We start from the raw sequence: 19,645 nt of genomic DNA on the forward strand, positions 1-19,645 counted from the left end.
TAATATATTTTGGCTGATAGCTTTGTCTCTGGAGGGAGAACTGTGACATTGTGCCATTTGCAAAGTCATTGCAGTCTGATGCAGGGTGCCCAGGGGAAAGACCCGAGCTGGCTTTGTAAGACTGGCAACATAGAGAGAGATTAAAGCTGTGGGATGCCCTGACAAAGCTCTGGAGGAAGCGGCAGGACTCTGTAAGGACGTAGATGCAGTGGTGATAGGCAGTGGCAGAGCTGGAGCTGTGCAACTTCCTGGGCACGGTGCCAATGCTCAGTCTTTCAAAAAGTAATTTCTCACTCGAAGACTTTGGTTTGATAGCTGCATTTAACACATGTTCTATGGCTCGCTCCCAGTTTTCTGTTTCCTGTGTCATTTTTTATCAGAAATACTCACATCAGAACTGCAGCAGTAAGGAGGAGCCTCCAAGGCTGAACTGGGGCCACAAAGGAGTCCCACTACCTTGGTTCAGCTGACGTTTCAATCTTTCACTTTTCACTTTTCATTGATGCACTTTGAGAGAGGGTTTCTCTTTCTCTTGATTTGGAAAGTACTCAAGGTGATTTTTGATGTGCTGTTTCTTTTCCTCTCTACAGCACACAGAAACTGACTTCAAGAGCCGACTGAAGTCCCGACCAGAACTCGAAGAGCTGCTGGCCCAGGTGAGCTGAGGTGTTGGAGAACACTCTGTCCATTTCAGAGCCATCCCTGGGAATGTAAGGCTGATCTTCCTCAGCTGCTCAAGCCTCCAGAAAGTTGACTTAGTGAGCTCTGTACTGACAAGGAGAAATTTCCATTGTTGTGAAACGTCTCATCTTAATAAGGACAAATACATCTGTTTGTACCTGACTTGTTTGTGCTGTGAATGAAAGGGGTCCACAGTGAAATTTGGTTTCATTTTTCTCGGTTCTCCTTTTTTGGTATGTTTTGCTTTTGGTTTGTGAACATTACTGTTTCAACCTACAGAAGTGTCTAAGTTAATAATGATTGCCTGAATTGCTCCTTTAGGCAAAACTGCTCAGATCTAGAATTGGAGGGTAGAATTCAAGGAGGCTTAGAAATATAGAATCTCAAAATCTGCAACTGGTTCTTTTGTCAGTCTGAGCAAGGTGACACAGAATCACAGGATGGCCAGGGTTGGAAGGGTCCTCAAGGATGAAGCTCCAACCCCCCACCACAGGCAGGGCCACCAACCTCCACATCTCACAGCAGCCCAGGCTGCCCAGGGCCCCATCCAACCTGGCCTTGAACACCTCCAGGGATGGACGGGGATCCACAGCCTCTCTGGGCAGCTGTTCCAGCACCTCACCACTCTCTGAGTAAAGAACTTCCCCCTCACATCCAACCTCAATCTGCCCTCCCTCAACTTCCAACCATTCCCCTTGTCCTGCTGTTATCTCCCCTTTCCAAGAGCTGACTCCCCTCCTGTCTGTAGGCTCCTTTTAGGTACTGAAAGCTGCACTGAGGTCACCCTGCAGCTTTTCTCCTCCAGGCTGAACAAGCCCAGCTCCCTCAGCCTGTCCTGTCTTCATAAGGGACAGCCAGCAGGGACTCTGCTGCAATGAGAAGCCTATCTCCTCCCAGGATAAAAGACTCCAAAGCACTTCCCCATCATTGCAACCCATATTCTCCCAGATGCTACTGCTGTGGAAGGGACTGTCATGCTCTTTTCTGCAGTTGAAGGCTGGAACATCTTGTTCTCATACAGCTGCATAGATCAGAGCTCTGCCAACATGAATGGAGCCTCAGAACACTGGGAAGTTGGGGATGACCATTCCTGAACAGCTGAACAATTGCAGCTTAACAAAAAAAACTCAGCAGAGGGAGGAAGGTTGGAGCCATCTGTCAGGCAATGTATGCAAAGTTACCCCTTGATTTCAGATTTGCCTTTCACACCATAAAAGACACATTTCTCCCTGGATCCCTCAAGCCAGACCATTTGGAAAGGGAGAAATTACTGGGTGTTGAAAGCAGGAAGCACAGAGTTTGGGGAATTTCCCAGAATGGTGCACTAAGGCAAGGAGAGAAAGTAAAACCTGAAAGCGTGGTAAGCTGTCAGCACTTCAGGAAGCAGAGACAAAAGCTGTTTGGGGAGCTACAGCCCGACAGCTCTGTGTCAGCACAGGAATACTGATCATCCCTGCTAGCACTGAGCTCCAGACCATGTCTGCTCCTTCCCCCAGCCCTGGCTCTGTGCATAGCAGTGCTGAAATGTGGGATCAGAGTTTGGCTGCTCCTGCAAAACAGAATCACAGAATGGTTTGGGTTGAAAGGGAGCTCAAGGATCACGAAGCTCCAACGCCCCACCCCAGGCAGGGCCACCAACCTCCACATCTCACAGCAGCCCAGGCTGCCCAGAGCCCCATCCAACCTGGCCTTGAACACCTCCAGGGATGGACGGGAATCCACAGCCTCTCTGGGCAGCTGTTCCAGCACCTCACCACTCTCACAGCAAACAACTTCCCCCTCACATCCAACCTCAATCTGCCCTCCCTCACCTTCCAACCATTCCCCTTGTCCTGCTGTTATCTCCCCTTTCCAAGAGCTGACTCCCTCCTGTCTGCAGGCTCCCTTTAGGTACTGAAGGCTGCACTGAGGTCACCCCGCAGCTTCTCTTCTCCAGGCTGAACAAGCCCAGCTCCCTCAGCCTGTCTTTGTAGGGGAAGGGAGCTGCTGCTTGTAGGTATCCATGTGGACACGAATTAGAAGAGGTTACAGCACCCAAGTTTCTCCTCTGCTCCTTGTATTTCTGAATGCCTAAGGCAGGGAGGTTGGAACTGGGTGATCCTTAAGGTCCTTCCAACCCAAACCATTCTGTGATTCTAAAGCTGCTTTAATTTAGGCTGAGACCACCTGATCATGCCATCCTTTGGGTAGGTACACTAATCAAATTTCAGCCTTATTTTGGATGCCTTGAGATTAGGAAAAGTTGTATCTTCTGATACATTTCATCAGGAAATGAGCCATTTCCCTGCTATACCTGGGGTCTGTAGAAGACCTACAGAAATCTCAAGTTTCCCTTCCAAACAGAGAGAGATTTTGAATCCGTTTTTACAGCTTATTTGCCATGAGGTTAAGTGGGGCTGCACCTCACCTCCCTTCTTCTCCCACTCCAAATATTTTTGGGCCTTCCCAGAAGGGAGCAGCTCACCCTCCAGAGACTGAAAGCTTTGAGAAAGGCAGAGTGGAAATCCTGGTGTGAGTGGCCCAATTTGGGATGCTTTGGGCTGCTGCCTCATTGATTAAACCTTTATTGTATGGTACTGCCATAGTGCAGCAATCCCCCCTGTGCTTTGCAGAAAGACATGAGTTCTTCAGCTAGGAGAAATGCCATCAGATTTAATTTCCTGGCTTAAAATTAAGATGATTGAAACAAGATAACAATCTGCTTTAAAAAAAAAAAAAATAGGAAAAATAACAGGAAACGTGTCCCACAGCACAGCCCGCATCTCTGGGGGACTGATAGAGGTGTCAGGGTGCCTGGTGCAGTGTCCCTGTGTGGGGTTCAGTCCTGGGGGCTTCAGTCTCCATGTGGGGAGCGTTGGGGTGGGTTGGGGTGCAGCTCGTCAGGGTGTGGGCGCTGCTGCCGGGCCATGCACTGCCGGAAGGCCTGGACCTGAGCCTGGCAGCGCCGCCAGTCCCGCTGCTCTGCCATGCACTCCTGCAGTGCCCAGTGCTGCTCTGCACAGCCCGTCCGTGACACCATGGCTTCCACCGGGTCCTCCTCCTCTTCCTCCTGCGATTTAGGACGGCTCCAGGCATGTCCAGGCTTTGCCATCGCTCCGGTTCCTAGAGTGGGGCTTGAGGGTGATGGCAGACATCAGGGTGCTGCTTCCCATGACTGCCCTGATTGGGGGCATCTTCTTTTTGGGTGGTACAGAATCACCACCTTTCTTTCCCCCCAGCCTATGGGTACACCCCATACAATCCCCATGGCACCCAGCACCTCCCATACCTCTATGGGTACCCGGAAATCCCCATGCAACCCTCAGAGCACCCAGTGCACCCAGAACCTCCCCATACCTTTATAAGTGCTCAGCAGCCCCGTGTAAGATCTAGGGTACTCAGCACCACCCCCCCTTGGAACCCAGCACCTTCTATACCTCTATGAGCACCCAGTAACCCCTTGCACCCCCACAGCACCCACGTGCCCCTAGGGGTACCCAGCAATCCCCATACACCCTCCAGAGCACCCAGTATCCCCCATAAAACCCAGTACCTCCCCATGTGCCTCAAGGACACTCACAACCTCCTATGCCCCTACGAATACTCAGCACCCCTATGTGCCCCCCAGCTCACCCCACGCGCCCATGGGTGCTCAGCTGTCCTCCACATCACCCACTACCCCCCATACGACCCCCCAGACCACCCAACACCCCGCACGTACCCCTCCCTGGGCACCCAGCGCATCCCAAACCCGTATGAGTGCCCCTATACAACCTCCAGAGAGCTCATCACCTCCTATGCGCCCCCAGACCCTCCCTCCCCCAATATCCCCTATAGGCGTTTAGCTCCCTCCATACCCCTGTAACTCCGCGAGGCCCCTTTAAGGCTCACTTCCGCGTAGACACTTCCGGGGCGGGGAGAAGTCGCGAGACGCTCGCTCATTGGAGGGCGCCTGGACCTTCCGCTTCCGCCCCGCGTAAGGGCTGACGGGAAAGAGGAAGGCGGAAGAGGAAGGAGGTGCAGTGTCAAGATGGCGGCGACGCTGCGGATCCAGAGCGACTGGAGTCAGGCGCTGAGGTGGGAGCTGCATCTCGGTCCCTTTCCAGCCCCAATCTCCTTCTCCCGGCCCCGCGGTCACTGCCGGTCTTTCTCTCCGCAGGAGGGATGAAGGCGAGGCTTGGCTGAGCTGCCGCAGCCCGGGTGAGCGCTGAGGGCGACCTGTGGTGCGCCTGGGTGGGGGTGGTGCGGGTGAGGGGGGTGGGAGCTGAAGGGTGACGTGGTGGCCAGGGGTTGGGGAAAGCATTTAAGGGGAAATGACCCCGCAGGTCGAGGGGGCTGGGACCTGTTGGGAGCTGTGGGGTCGGGGTGGGAGGGGTTGAGGGTGGTTGTGGAGGGGATACGAGGATAAGGAAGGCTGAGGGGGTATTGGGAAGAGTGGAGGGGGTTTTGGGAGGGGGTGTGAGTTAGGAGAGAAACTAGGATGGCTCTGGGGAAATCTGGGGGTTAGATAGAGGGAGGAGAGTTTTAGGGTGAAGGTGATTGGGGGTTTTGGGAAGGGGAAATGAAGATGGTTGGGGGTGGGCTGTGAGTAGGAAGTGAGGGGAGTCTTGGGGAGAGAAAAATGAATCTGTAGGTTAAGAAGAGGGAATGAAAGTGGTTTGGTTTAGGAAAATGAGGTTAAGAGGGTGTGAGGATGGCTTGGTGAGGCCTTGTGGGTTAGGAAGAGGTGGGTAAAGATGGTTTGGTGGGAGTTAGGAGGAAGTGAGAATAGTTTGAGGTGCTGAGGTCAGTTTTGGGAGTAGTCTGGGGATAAGGACAGGGTGAGGATGGTTTGAGGAGTGGGAATAGTCTGTGGATTAGGAAGAGGGGTGAGAATAACTTGACGGGGGACAGTTTAAGAGAGTTTAAGGAGATGATAAGAGAAGATGGGAATGTTTTTGGAGGGTGCCTATGGATTAGGAGAGGAGTGAAGATAGTTTTGGATAGATACTGGGTTAGGAGAGGGTGAGGATGCTTTAGGGGAGGTTTGTGTGTTAGAAGGAGGGAGTAGAGGTGGTTTTGCAGGAGGCACTATAGGTTAGGAAAGGATTGAAGGTTTGTGGGGGATGCTGTGGGTTAAGCGGAGGGGTGAGAATGGCTTGGGGCACCCCGTAGGTTAGGATGGTTTGAGAGATGCCTGTGGGTTGGGTGGGTGGTGAGGATGATATGAGAGGAGATTGTGAGTTAGGATGAATGGAGTGATGACAGCTTGGGGAAGCTCCATGAGTTAGGAGGAGAGGGTGAGGACAGTTTAGAAGAGTCATAGAATCATGATAGAATGACCTGGGTTGCAAAGGAGCACAGTGCTCATCCAGTTCCAACACCTTGCTTGTGTGCAGGGTCACCAACCAGCAGCCCAGGCTGTCCAGAACCATATCCAGCCTGGCCTTGAATGCCTCTACAACCTCCTTGAACAACCTGTTCCAGTGTGTTAGGAAGTGGTGAGGGTGGTTTTGGGGGTAGAAGGCAGAGGGCTGTGGGTTAGGAAGGGGGAATCAGAATGGTTTGTTGGGGGGATGGTTAGGAGGGTGTGAGGATAGTCTGTGGGCAGGCTAAGAAGATGGTTGAAGGTAGTTCAGGGATGAACCCTGTGGGTTAAACATGAGGAGGGTGAGCTGATGGCTGCTGTGTCTGCAGGGAAGCCCACGCTGTATGGCAGCCTGACCCGCCGTGGGCTCAGCACCGAGGGCGTCCCTGACATCGCTGCCTCTGAGGGCTTTGTGGTCGGCGAAGTCACCAAGGTGACAGGGCTGGGGGAAATGTGGGGTTAGTAACTGCTTTCCACAGGTGAAGGGGCCATAGCCTTAGTGCAGCTGAAATAGTAGCTGTCACCTGGGTCTCCCTTTGTGCAGTGCTCAGGTGTCTCTGGAGGTTGTAGTGAGGTGTGGTTGAGCTCTTCTCCCAGGTGACAGCGGTAGGATGAGAGCTGATGGCTTCAAGTTGCACTAGGAGTGGCTCAGATTGAAAAGGAGGAAAAAAAATTCGGCTTTGAAAATGTTGTAATGCACATCCAGCACAGGCTGCCTAGGATGTGGTGAAGTTACCACCTCTGGAGGTGTTCCAAAGTCGTGGGGGGTGGCACTAAGAGACGTGGGCATGGTGGGGGTGGGCTGGGGTTGGGCTTGGGGATCTTGGAGTTCTTTTCAAAGGTTGAAGTTGATGTGGTAGTATTTCTCTGCTTCTCTCATCACCAGTGGCTGTAAGTTGTTTGTGCCTCAGGTGTTTACAAGTGTTTCAGAAGGACTAACAGCACTTCTGTTTTTCTCCCCTAGAAAAGTATTCTCGTTTCTTGTCCTCATGAGAATGTGTCCACCAAATTCTTGGCACCATACACAACTTTTTCCAGGATTCATCAGAAAAGTGTAAGTAACCTTGCTAAGTAAGAAATAAATGGCAGTGACTGAATGCTTTCATGATGCATCTGCCTGCTCTGTTCCTGGTCAAGTGATAACTTTGTGTATAAACTGGTTAGTAAACCACATCAGGCCTTATAAATAACAGCAACAATCCTAGTTAAGCTTCACGCACAGAAAGAAGTCCAAGATTCTATAGATGCTTGCATGTATCTCTAAAACTAATCTGTTCTATTTCATGGCTATTTGTGCTGTTATAGTCCTGGAGGTTCCTGAAGTTCAAATTGCCTTGTAACAGTTGTAAGAAACTGGATGCTTAAGTGGGACTGGGTAATATTTGGGTCTGACTTTGTTTTCTCTTTTGATAATAAATAAATTAAAAGATCCAAGCAATATCCTGATTTCCCTGTATTTCCTAGCTTAATTCGTATGATTTTTTTCATATTAAAGTTTTGAGGTGAGCACTGGAGTATGTATATATTTACTGTTCCCTGCAAGAGGGTGTAGTAGAGGAGTAGTTGTAGAGGAGTCTGAGGGTGACAGCTAAAAGAACCACAGGGATGTGAGAGGAATTGGGCTGGGGTTTATGAGGGTGCTCTGGGAAGTCTGGCTTCCCAGGACAGAGCATGGCTGAATGCTCAGAGCAGTGGATACCAGAACTTGGTGTTATGGAGCTGCAGGTATTAAGTGAGTTTGGAGAAGGCATTGCTGCTGGTAGGTACACTTTTGTTTTGTTTTTTCCTGTTGATCACAAAGAACTTGAATTTCTCAGTGCCACAGAGACCAGACATGGCCTTCTTGGAACATTTCCTCTTCTAGTTGTCACTTTGCTTTTAACCACTTTCTTGCAAGTGCTCTAATCTGCTCATATTCTGTTCCGTGGTGGATTCCACTGTGAAGTCGTAAGATAGATGAATTAGTACATCTAAAAAAAAACAACCCACAAGACAAAAGAGGCTCTGTGCACAGAGCTCTTCATCTTTGATTAAATCTGCTCCTGCTTTGCACTGCCTGTTTGCTGTCATTCAAGAAAGCTGTCTGTGATGCTTGCCATAAGACAGCTGCACTGAGCTTCCATTTGCAGGGTCAGCGGAGCAGCCAGGAATTGAATGTTGCGTGCATTCTTCTTAATCTGGTTGGGAATTCACAGACTACAAAAGGACAACTTGTATTTTAAAGTATATATTCATGAACTTGCCACTTACTTTGATAAGACCTGCTTGTTTTATTAAGCAATCCTCTTTCTTGTACCTGCGCAGTCTGGAGGTGCAAGAAGCACAGCTCCTCCCTGATACAGAGCAGCCAACTTGGACCTGAAATTTCCTTTCTGTACTGTGGAGGAAGGCATACCTTGGCTTTGCTGGGCAGTGGTCTGTGCATTTGCTGAATGCTTCACCCCAAGAGGGAAATGATCCAAGAAATGATGGAGCTTGCAGCCTGCACACACAGCCAGCTGCCCTAATGGGAGCCCCTGATGGTTTCCAGTGTTGTAGTACACCTGACTCATGATTTATTGAGTAAATTGTTGTGACAAACTCAGCAGAAAATGCTGAAAAGCAAAGTCTGTGTTAATGAAGCTCAACAGCAATATAAATCAAGATGTGTTTTGATACAGAGGCAATTCCACATCTCTGCAGCTGTTCTAAAAGGCAGTGGGGCTGTGCTGAGCCCAGGCTTGGCACAGAGGCAGCTCCTGAGGCAGAGGTGAATCACTTTGCTAAGCTCTGTGCTACTGAAGAGTTCCCAGCTGCCCTCTTGTGTGATAAATGCAGTCAACGTTCACAGCATAGCAAAATGGAAATGCAGGCAGAAGTGTTGAGTCTGCTGTCAGAGGGGTGTGATGGGTTGCAGCTGTGCTGCAGAGCTCCTCTGGCAGCAGCTGAAGCGATATCCATTAATGTGTAGATGAGTTTAAAGCTCGCCTCCTGTTGCCCTGCTTACCTGCTGCTGCTTGTTCTGAGTGCTCATGCTTGCCCTTGCCTGTTTCTGTATCCCTCCTGAGCATCTGTGAGTGTCATACATCAGCGAGGCGTTTTGTTCCTGTACAACATCCTTCACAGGCTGCTTTTTCTTAACAGAGAGCAAATTGCCACAGATTGTTGTGTTAAATTAAGCATCACCCAGGTTAACCATATGTAAATAAACGTGTTTGATGACTTTTTAAATAGCTAAGGCACTGCCTTTTCCTTCAATATCTTCTAACTCCTGTTTTAATTCCTAAGCTGGCTTTATTTAAAGTGGAGGCACAAACTCTGGGTGATGCATGCGTGCAATAAGGTGCCATAAGAACTGCAGTCTGCATTCCTCAGTGTGACTTCTCACGGTGGATTGGTGTTTCTCGTGTCTGTCGGTGGCTTTTGCCACTGCAGTGCTTTCTTTTAATCCACAGAGTGCAAATAGAATCACTTGGAAGGTTTTGAAAATAATGCAGTGTGAATCCAACAGCCTCCAATTCTTGTAAGAGAAGGCAGCGTTCTTCCAGCAGGATGCAGTGCTGGCATTAACCCTTGCTCTAACAAAATCCAGGTGTTTTTTCTGCCTTTTATTGCTGCAGTATATTGGAAACCTCTATTTTGCAGTGTGCTCCTGCAGCTCAGAAAGCAAATGGGATCCTGGGCTCCATCAGCAGAGGGGTGGCCAGCAGGGACAGGGAGGGGATTGTCCCTCTCTGCTCTGCTCTTGTGAGGCCCCATCTGCAGCACTGCGTCCAGGTCTGGAGCCCCCAGGACAAGAAGGACAGGGAGCTGTTGGAGAGGGTCCAGAGGAGCCACAAAGATGAGCAGAGGCTGCAGCACCTCCCTACAAAGACAGGCTGAGGGAGCTGGGCAGCCTGGGCTGCTATGGAATGTGGAGGTTGGTGGCCCTGCCTGTGGTGGGGAGGGTTGGAGCTTCATGATCTTTGAGGTCCCTTCCAACCCAGGCCATTCTATGATCTCAGGTGTAGTTTACCTGTTACCTTGCATCACTTCATCCACAACTGCAACACATCTTCCTTTCTCAGTGGCAGCAGTAATGTCTTTCATTGTGGGAATGGTGATCCTTTTAGAAGAGTGTGAGTTTAACTCTCTTCAAAGGTACTCAGGTGTGCTGGAGTTAACGCAGAGCATGCAGTTGTTTGTACCCTGCTGTCACAGAGCCCATCTGAGGAGACAGCCTGCTTGCATCAAATCAGTTTTAGTTCAGTGTTTTGGGAAACTTTGGCTCCATAGGTATCTTAAGCAGTGTCTGCAGGCTGGGCAGTCAGGGCATGCAGTTATCTGGGGTTGTGCAGAGCAGCTTAGCTCATTGCTTAACTGCAAATGAGAGTTGCTGGGAAAATCCAAGTTCCTGCTTCATCTGGAGTGAGCCTAAAATCCAACCGCTTTCCATGCAGCTCTCTGACTCAGCATTGCTTTCCTCCCTGCTTTGCACATCTCTGCAGTGAAACAAGCAGAGAATAACAATTCTTATGTCTGGTTGGTGGCAATTAGAAGAAATCTGGGGTGCTTTGTGCCAGCTTCTAGTCCCTCAGCTCGTCTCATCATAGAATGGCCTGGGTTGCAAAGGAACACAATGATCAGCTTGTTTCAACCCCCTGCTGTGTGCAGGTCACCAACCAGCAGCCCAGGCTGCCCAGAGCCACATCCAGCCTGGCCTTGAGTGCCTGCAGGGATGGGGCATCCACAGCCTCCTTGGGCAACCTGTTCATCTCATTATCCTCTCTTCATGTAAAGGCATAGTTAACAGCTCAAAATGTATTGAGAGGTTGAGGAGACAAAATCAGTGAGCTTAAGGATGTTAAATGTTAGGGGGTCTGTTACCAAGCTGAAATCTTTAGCTGAATGCATGGGCACTTCCAGTTGTTTTAAAGAATTAAGCAATCTGTCTCGGTGAGATAATTGTGCTGGATGGTGTACTTAGCACATCTCCTGTGGAGTTGTACATTCTTGAGCAGGAATTGCTATGTACAGAATCACCTAAAGCTAAAATACTGTGTGGTTTGTCCCTCCTGCAGATTACCTGTCTGGATATTTCCAGTGGTGGAGGCCTTGGTGTGTCTACCAGCACAGATGGGACCATGAAGATCTGGCAGGCTGCAAATGGAGAAATAAGAGTAAGAGCAGCAGCTTTGTTTGGTGTTGTGTTGTCTCTGACATTGCAGTGTGGTTCAGCTACGACCTGGGGCAGGCTGTCTGCATGCTGTGAGCAGGCAAGTGTCTGGTTCTTGACTGAAAAGCTAATGGGAATCTGTACATCATAGAGGTTTTCTGTTGTGTCTGTTGAAAAGCACAACTGCTCTGAAAAGAAAGAATGCTCATCAGTGTGATGAGAGCTCGGAGATGAGGAGTTACAGCTGGAGTGCTGGAGGGAACTGACAGCTCCTAGCCTGCGTGGTGCAGGCACTGCTTTATTCTGTGGTAGAGAAGAGGAGGAGAAACTGCCCATGACACTTAATCTGTTATTAGAAACAAATGTAATTCCTTTGCTTTGCAGTGAGTATTCACATAGCAGAGTGAGTCTCAAAGTGTCTCACTCTTTTTGCCTGCCTAGAATTCAGATAAATCTGTTCCAGGAGTGCAGACCCAGAGGATCTGAGCTTAATCCTCTGCCCACGTGGTAACACCCATCTCTCCAATGTCATAGCTCAAAAATTGCTTGGCATGAGGGTGATGACAATGGAACTAGCATGTAGTTCTTTGTTTTTCCAGAGACTATTGGAAGGCCATGTGTATGATGTGAATTGTTGCAGGTTTTTCCCATCGGGCCTTGTGGTTCTGAGTGGGGGAATGGATGCCCAGCTAAAGATCTGGTCAGCAGAAGATGCCAGCTGCGTAGTAACGTTTAAAGGTCACAAAGGAGGTACAGAGTACTTAGCCTTTAAAATGCTTAACCTGCTGTGTGTGTAATTGCATTGCACTCAAGGGCTGAAGTTCAGTCCCCAGCCTGCTGCACCTCGTGCTGTACATTTGTGTTGGATCTCAGAAGTTTTTCAGCCTCCCAGAATGTGAATAAAAAGATCAGTGGTTGCTGTGTTAAACAGCTGAAACTTTCTCTTGATGAGCTGAGGGAGACACAATCCCTCAGCCTGTTCTGAGTGCCAGAGGTGGAGCTCTCGACCTGCAGTAGAAGTGCCCTCCTGCTTCGTTCCCAGCTCATCATGCTTACCTTCACTTGCTCCAGAGCCTCTTCCTTTTTTTTTTTTTTCCCTTTGCCTAGAAAAGCATGCAGTAGCTTTAAGAGATGTGCAGAAGGTGAATGGGCAGTTACTGCCTTGAGGATGCCACTCTCATTTTCAGCACCATGCTCAGCAAGAGCAGCTGCAAGGATGCTTCAGTGATGATTTCTTTGTAGAGGCTGGAATAAGCTTGTTCATTCTCAGATGTTCAGCTCTGCTCCTCTTGATGATCTTGCTGCTGAAAATGACAAGAAATTACTTTCATGGAGGATTCCTGGTCCACCTTCTGTGGTGCTTTGAGGGCTGTTTGCTGTGATTGCTACAAACTCTTCCAGTTGACACTTTATTCCCAATGGACTGCAAGACATGGATGGTGAGCCACCCAGAAAGCCTTCTGAGAGCAAGCTTTTGGGCAGAAATGTTTCCCATCCTTGGAGATCAACAAGGTCAGGCTGGACCAGGCTCTGAGCACCTGATGGAGATGTAGGTGTCCCTGTTCACTGCAGGGATTTGGACCAGATGGCCTTGAGAGATCCCTACCAACTCAAGTGATTCTATGGACAGAGCCTCTGTTTGACATAATCTCTAAAAAGATTTGGTTTTCAAGACCATTCATTCAGAAGCAATCTGAATTTATACATGATGCTTAAGCAAGCTCCTGTTTTACTCCTATTTACCAGTTTGAATGCTTGGGTGAACATGAGCAAGTCCAAGTGAGCTGCAGATGCAGCACAGGATGCTCAAAACACTGCTCAAATTCCCACCTTCCTGAGCAAATAGCACAGCTCTGCACAGGCTCCTGTTCTCCCCATCTCACAAGGTGCTTTGCTGAGGAGTGTAAGCAACACAGCCACCTGCTGAAAGCCTGATTAACTTGTTTTGCACTCAACATGCTATTGTTTTCATGTGATCTAATTGCATGGCTTTAAAACAGGTTGACATAAATGTCCTGGAAGGCAGGCAATGTGATGGCATTGGGTCTGAACAGCTCTGTTTGGCTCCTGATGCCTCCAAGGTTGACCTTCAGAACTCCAGCCCAAACTGCTTGGCTTCCACTGATTCAGGCTTCCCCTGTTATTTCAGTTTGTGATGTTTAATGACTGCTTCTGTAGAGAAAGTATTAATTAAGTCTTCTAACCATCTGACTGTTCCCCTCCAGAAAAACACTGTCATGTTTTTTGTTTTGTTTTGTTTTTCAAATCTAGACTCAAAATGGAGTGGCTAGGGGGCATTAGCATTTGCTAAGACTGCTCTTTTGATGTTACTGCAGCTGGGTAATAGAGCTACTGCTTGCCCTGTGCAGCTTTTGGGATTATCCAGAGCTGTAGTTGGCAGTGCTGTAGGAGTGCTGAGCTAGACAGCTTCCTGCCCCAGTTAGAGGTTAACTTTGGAGGTAGAAACTTGGCAGGAGCTGCAGTATCAGCTAAGTCTGAGATGTGGGAGGTCACTGCCCAGTTCTGCTCCAAGTGACAGCTCACAAAGGGGGAAAAGGGCCATAGTTTAGGGGGTTTCACCAGGTGATTTCTAGAAATCCTTTCCAACCTCAACCATTCTGTGATGTTATTGGTAGCATCCCACCCTTGTGCAGCGTGATGGCTCCCATGCTGATCTACTGGGAGCTGTGTTTTTCACATGGACTTCTCTGTGGTCATTGCCTTGGGGCTTGTAGGTGGGTGCATGGTTGCCTTGGGAAATGTGTGCTCTTCTCAGCCTTTGCCTTCTGTGCTGTCTCTGAACACGGCCTTTGCTTTGATGCAGGTATTTTGGATACAGCCATTGTGGATCGGGGAAGAAATGTCCTTTCCTGCTCCAGGGATGGCACTGCACGCCTCTGGGACTGTGGCAAATCCTCCTGTTTGGGTGTCATTGCTGACTGTGGCTCTCCCATCAACGGCATCGCTGTGGGCGCTGCTGATGACTCAGTGAACCTGGGCACGCCTGAAAAAGCCCCCAGTAAGGAACATTCTTACAGGACAACCTTTATTTCCCCTTTGTTTTGCCAGCTGGTGCTGCAGGTGTAATTGAGAGAGCGTGGCATGCTGCTGTATGCCTTCACTAGGTCACCAGAATACAGCCCTGTGGAGGAATTCAGCCTTATCTTCTAGCTTGGGTGATTAAGACTGCAGTCTTGCTTGCTATTGGCCTGCTTTGCATAAGAGGGATGTTGCTGTGGGTTCAGCAGTTGTGATCCCAACCATCAGAGCATTGTCTCTCTGTAGTTTACTCCCTGAGTTAACTTTTGTCTTCCTCTCAGGTGAACGTGAGATTGGGACAGAAGGGAAAATCCTGCTGCTGGCTCGAGAAGACAAGAAGCTGCAAGGAGTTGGGCTGCAGAGCAGGCAGCTGGTAAGGAGGCTGAGAGTATCAGTAGTGCTTCAAAATACCCCTCTGCAGGAGGGGATGGGAACCAGCACCGTGCACACGCACTGGTTTTGTGCTCCGAGTCCTGTGGCACTCCCATGTGCTCATGTGTTGCTATCTATCCAGCCCTCTGGGGAGCAGTGCCTTTGGATGGGGTCCCAGGTTGCAGTGTTCTCCCCTGTATTCATTCACTGAAAGAGAGACTAAAGCCCAGTACAATAAAGGGATCCTTTCTCTCCTTTTTTCTGGGTAGGTTTATATATGGGGGGTTGTAAGAATTGCTCGTGTGTTCCACCCAGGTATGTGGCAAACTAAAAAGCAGCCAGTAGGAATCATTGAGAATGCAGGAACTGAGGCTGTGTCTGCAGAGCTGCTGCTTTCCCAGCAGTCCTTTCCTGTAGCCTGCTCAGGGGATGCACAGCCATGCAGCTGGGGTGTAAAATTGCTCTTTGTTTTGAATAGCATGTAAAGGGATCTGAGGTGTTCACCAGCCCGTTTCCCTCCAGCAAAGGGAAGGGAGTTGGTGGGTCTGAGGTCCTGAAGATCCTACAGACTCTCCTGGGCTGTAGGACACAAGCTTCTGGCATAGCAGGTTTAATTCCTTGTGGAGAGTGAAAATTGAGTGGAGCAGATACTCACCAAAGCTGGTGAGTGGGGTCTTAAAGGCTTGGCTGGTATTAATTTGCAGCCTTGCAGCAACAGTTGTGGCTCTATGGAGAGGGAGCAGTCTTCATAAACCTACTTTGCAGATCTGGTCTTGCTGCTCCAGGGGTGTCTGAAGACAAGTTTGAACTCAGTGTTGGTCTGCCTGTCATGGTGTGATGGATCTCTTCTCCAGAGTGCCCCAGGGGCACTGACTGATTGCAGTAACCTTGCTAATTTGGCAAAGCTGATTCTAGGGCACTGTTCTCCCACACATCTTGGAGCAGAGTTGAGAAGGTTATTGACCTACCTCTGGATTTGCAAGTTTGTTCCATGACTCACAGAAACATTCTTACTGACTTCATGAGTAAATGGCTTCCTATTCATGTCTGTCCTGTGGCTGCTTTGGCACATCTATGAGATCTGACACTTGCTGTTTTTTATATTCCCAGGTGTTCCTCTTTGATGGATCTGATGCATTCAATTGCTGCACATTCCTCTCAAGTACCTATTTCCTAGCAGGGACTCAGGATGGGAACATCTATCAGCTGGATGTGAGAAACACCAAGTGAGTGCATGCCTGGGGCTGCAAGTACTGAATGGCAGTTGTGGGTGGTTGTTTTCCTCTGAGGAAGAGTCAAATCAAAGGTTCTGGCAGACACTGCCTCTTCTGGAGGTGGATACAGCCCAGGCAATGGCACTGTGAGCTTAAGAGCTTCTTGCAGTCTTTTCTTTCTCTTGAGGACCATTCAGCTTTGGCAGGAGCTGCTCTGAGGTGGCTTTTAGTTGGGGTGAAGGGCAAGCTCTGAGCAAGGAGCATCCAAATGGATGGGTGAGGGCAGAGGAGCCTGGCATGGAAAAATCTGAGAAGTCTTTCATGCAGGATAAGCTCCAAACTTGTGGCTGTTTTGGTAGGGATAATCCCTGTGTCTTAATGTTCTCCTTATGTATCTTTTAATCACTACTTCACATTCTTCTTTCAGCACTCAGACTTTGGGATGGATTTTGATTTGTCCATAATGTTTTTCTTCTTCCTGTTCCTTTTTTTTCCAGTGCTCCAATCCAAATAATTCACAGATCAGGAGCACCAGTGCTTTCTCTGTTCCCGTACAGAGATGGATTCATTGCCAGCCAAGGTAACTCAATTGCTGTGTACAGATTTTAGAATTGACTGAGCAGTTTTATGCTCTTTATGCCCTCTCTTATATACAAGCATTGGATGTCCAAGCCACTAGAAGAAGGCTTGACCAAGTGTCCATTGCAAAAAGGTGATGTAGTGGAACTTCCTATTACGTAGTTGCTTTTTGCCTTGTGATTTTTCTTGTGCCCTCCCAGAACAGGGCCTGCAAGGAGCTTCTGAATCAATAGAGCCTTTTCCCATCTCACTCATGTCCTCACAGCACGTCTCCCTTTTCTTGGGCGTTTCTGCTGGGCCTGTAGTGCTGTTTATAGAAAGAACGTGGCCTGTTTTTACTCATCACCCAATATTCCTTCCTTCCTTGGTGTTCTTTCTGCTTGTATAGGTGATGGAACGTGCTTTATCATTCAGCAAGACCTCGATTACGTCATCGACCTCACAGAGGCAGACTGTGACCCTGTGTACAAGGTAAGGAATATGGGGTGTTGACTGAAGTAGAGTGCTTGGGGAAAGGTGATGCCAAGCATCAGGCAGTTGCATTTATCTCAGGAATTGGCTGCCCAAGGTTTTTCTTTTAATGTTTGGCATAAGCAAATGCTGTCAGCGTCTCTCTGTGGTATTATCTCCGCTTTGCAGGAGTAGAACTGAAACAGAGAAGTTAGTTAGTTGTGGAGTAGATCTGGCAGAATGTTTTTTTTTCTTTCTTGTAAGGAAGCTGGAATTGATCTGTGCTTGGGAGTTTATTGGAGTGGCAGCACAGTGCTGCCTGTCTTCGGCTCCTTATGATGTGAGACCACAAAAGTACTTCAGCTGTTCTGTGTCCACAAAGATGGGGGACAGTGAGCTGTGCTCCCTGGGCTCCGCACCACACGGTACTGATGGAAATCAGCTTAGTTTTAAGTTGTTCCCCCTTCACAGTCCTTTCCTGAGCTGATAAACACAAATTTAGCATGCAGTGTCATTCTGAGCCTGAAATTTGACCTGCAGAATTCAGGGAATCATAAAATCATTAAGGTTGGAAAAGACCTCTAAGGTTACCAACCCCAGCACATCCCACCATGCCCACTGCCCACATCCATCAGTGCCACATCCCCACAGCTCTTGAACACCCCCAGGGATGGTGACTCCTCCACTCCCTGGGCAGTCTGTGCCAGTGCATCACCACTCTTTGGAGAACGTTTCCTAATACCCAACTGACCCCTCCTCTGGTGCAATGGCCTTGACCTCTTGTCCTATCCAATTCAGCAGTACCCAAATCCATTTTTCCCTTCAGATCAGGAGACACTTTATGTGAGCATTTACCTGCCCACCTCTGAGATGAGAGTGAAATCTTCAGCAAGTTTCATACAGCTGTAGAATCATACAATGGCCTGGGTTGCAAAGGAGCACAGTGCTCACCCACTTCCAACCCCCTGCTGTGTGCAGGTCGCCAACCAGCAGCCCAGGCTGCCCAGAGCCACATCCAGCCTGGCCTTGAATGCCTGCAGGGATGGAGCATCCACAGCCTCCTTGGGCAACCTGTTCCACTGCCTCACCACCCTCTGCATGAAAAACTTCCTCCTCATATCCAACCTAAACCTCTCCTAGCTCACTTGAAAACCATTTCTTCTTGTCCTGTCACCACCCACCCTCACAAACAGCCGTTCCCCTTCCTGTTTATTCAAGTACTGGAAGGCCACACTCAGGTCTCCCTGCAGCCTTCCCTTCTCCAAGCTAACAATCCCAGTTCCCTCAACGTTTCCTCACAGCAGAGCTGCTCCAGCCCTCTGACCATCTCAGTGCCCTCCTCTGGACCCGCTCCCAGAGCTCCATGTCCTTCCTGTGCTGGGGACCCCAGACCTGGACGCAGTGCTGCAGATGGGGCTTCACAAGAGCCGAGCAGAGGGGGACGATCACCTCCCTGTCCCTGCTGCCACCCCTTTTTAATGCAGCCCAGAACACAGCTGGCTGCATTCCGGGCTGCAGGCGCACACTGCTGGCTCATGTCCAGCTCCTCGTCCCCCAGGACCCCCAAGTCCTTCTGCGTAGGGCTGCTCTCAAGGAGATCTGGCATTGCCCTGACCTGATGCAGCACCCTGCACTTGGTGTTACTAAACCTCACTAGGTTCTTGTGGGCCCACTTCTGTGTGAGTTGGCAGCTCTTGCTGCTTCAGGAGATGCTCACCTGCTGTTCCCCCATAGAACAACTCTGAAAGATGCCCCATCTCTGGAAGTGCCAGAGCCAGGTGTCAGGGCTGTTCTAAGGACAAAGCAGTGCATTGCTTAGACTGCAAATAAACCCACAAAAAAGAACACGTCATCTTTTCTGTATATGTGAATTTCCTTCAGTGAGCTGTTAGGTACCAAAGGGACAAGAGAATATTTCTCCCAGGTGATAATGATTAACAGAAAAGGTCTATTTTTCCAAAAAGCCCAAGGAGGCTGTGGATGCCCCATCCCTGCAGGCATTCAGGGCCAGGCTGGATGTGGTTCTGGGCAGCCTGGGCTGCTGGTTGGTGACCTGCACATAGCAGGGGTTGGAACTGGATGAGCACTGTGCTCCTTTACAACCCAAGCCATTCTATGAATTTTCAGGGAGAAAACATAAATTGGTCCGTGTATCTTTTAGATGTGTGGGTGCTTCTCAGCACAGCGGCAAAGCTGTTGGCTTCCTCTGCTTTTCCCCACCCCGTACCACGAGAGCTGCTGTACTCCCCCCTGCTCTGTTGGTTTATTGCATTTTTCCCCATTTTCTAGGTTGCTGCGTGGGAGAAGCAGATCTACACGTGCTGCAGGGACGGGGTGGTGCGGCGGTACCAACTGGGCGACCTGTAGTGGTGGGGGCTGTGCACAGCGTGGCTGTGAGGGCTGTGAGCAGGGCTGCGGCTGCTTCCACTGCCTCCCCTGTGTCAGCTGCTCAGCTTTGTCCATTAGAACCGATTTTTATCTGTCGTGGGGGTGACTGCTGTTGGTGGGTGGGGGTTGGGGATTAAACCGTGGCTGTGGGCTGAAATAAAGCAGCTTTCATAGAGCGCGTGTGGAGGAAAAGCCATCATTGAGCTCAAAAAGGCGCGTGGGGGTCGGCTCGGAGGCGGGAAATGGCGGCGCCGGAAGAGCCGCGGCTCCCGGCGTGCCTCGCGCCGTCGGAACCGGAAGTGTGGCGAACAGCCGGAAGTGCGGCCTGGCCGCGTTGCCGTGGTGACTCCGCGCTTGCTACGTATCCATAGCGACGGAGCCGCCATGGGGCAGGATTACTACGCCGTGCTGGAGCTGAGCCACACCGCCACGGATGCCGACATTAAGAAGGCGTGAGGGGGG

General features: G+C 49.7%; 4 protein-coding genes across 9 annotated transcripts in view; 2 read left to right on the plus strand and 2 right to left on the minus strand.

Annotated features, from left to right (window-relative positions):
• Positions 1-19,645, minus strand: part of FCHSD2 (FCH and double SH3 domains 2) — a 569,931-nt gene that overhangs the window by 240,679 nt on the left and 309,607 nt on the right. The gene's annotated exons all lie outside the window — the stretch shown is intronic.
• Positions 3,314-4,616, minus strand: LOC104909440 (cytochrome c oxidase assembly factor 4 homolog, mitochondrial). Of its 3 annotated transcripts, none has more exons than XM_010706299.3 (2): positions 4,518-4,616; positions 3,314-3,794 (listed from the first exon to the last, which is right to left on the minus strand). In XM_010706299.3, exon 2 carries the CDS (start codon positions 3,770-3,772, stop codon positions 3,515-3,517), a length of 258 nt encoding a protein of 85 aa, XP_010704601.1. In that variant the 5' UTR covers positions 3,773-3,794; positions 4,518-4,616; the 3' UTR covers positions 3,314-3,514. The 3 variants fall into 3 exon arrangements, with proteins under 3 accessions (XP_010704601.1, XP_010704600.1, XP_019468009.1); XM_010706298.3 differs by lacking the exon at positions 4,518-4,616 and adding an exon at positions 4,382-4,487; XM_019612464.2 differs by lacking the exon at positions 4,518-4,616 and adding an exon at positions 4,018-4,340.
• On the plus strand, positions 4,634-19,358 carry PAAF1 (proteasomal ATPase associated factor 1). Of its 3 annotated transcripts, none has more exons than XM_019612458.2 (12): positions 4,634-4,737; positions 4,820-4,860; positions 6,337-6,440; positions 6,972-7,061; positions 11,047-11,145; positions 11,741-11,891; positions 13,966-14,160; positions 14,462-14,553; positions 15,663-15,778; positions 16,264-16,346; positions 16,734-16,816; positions 17,060-17,387. In XM_019612458.2, the coding sequence occupies exons 1-12, from the start codon at positions 4,691-4,693 to the stop codon at positions 17,132-17,134; spliced, it is 1,176 nt and encodes a 391-aa protein (XP_019468003.1). In that variant the 5' UTR covers positions 4,634-4,690; the 3' UTR covers positions 17,135-17,387. The 3 variants fall into 3 exon arrangements, with proteins under 3 accessions (XP_019468003.1, XP_003203650.1, XP_010704599.1); XM_003203602.4 differs by lacking the exon at positions 17,060-17,387 and adding an exon at positions 19,085-19,358 and having other exon boundaries at positions 4,635-4,737; XM_010706297.3 differs by lacking the exons at positions 4,634-4,737; positions 6,337-6,440; positions 17,060-17,387 and adding an exon at positions 19,085-19,358 and having other exon boundaries at positions 4,837-4,860.
• Positions 19,568-19,645, plus strand: part of MRPL48 (mitochondrial ribosomal protein L48) — a 6,453-nt gene continuing 6,375 nt past the window's right edge. Inside the window, exon 1 of the mRNA XM_019610993.1 lies at positions 19,568-19,635. Coding sequence (XP_019466538.1) covers positions 19,568-19,635 — 68 coding nt within the window. The remainder of the gene's footprint in view (positions 19,636-19,645) is intronic.

The sequence above is a fragment of the Meleagris gallopavo genome, chromosome 1 (genome assembly GCF_000146605.3).
Source record: "Meleagris gallopavo isolate NT-WF06-2002-E0010 breed Aviagen turkey brand Nicholas breeding stock chromosome 1, Turkey_5.1, whole genome shotgun sequence".
Lineage (NCBI taxonomy): Eukaryota > Metazoa > Chordata > Aves > Galliformes > Phasianidae > Meleagris > Meleagris gallopavo.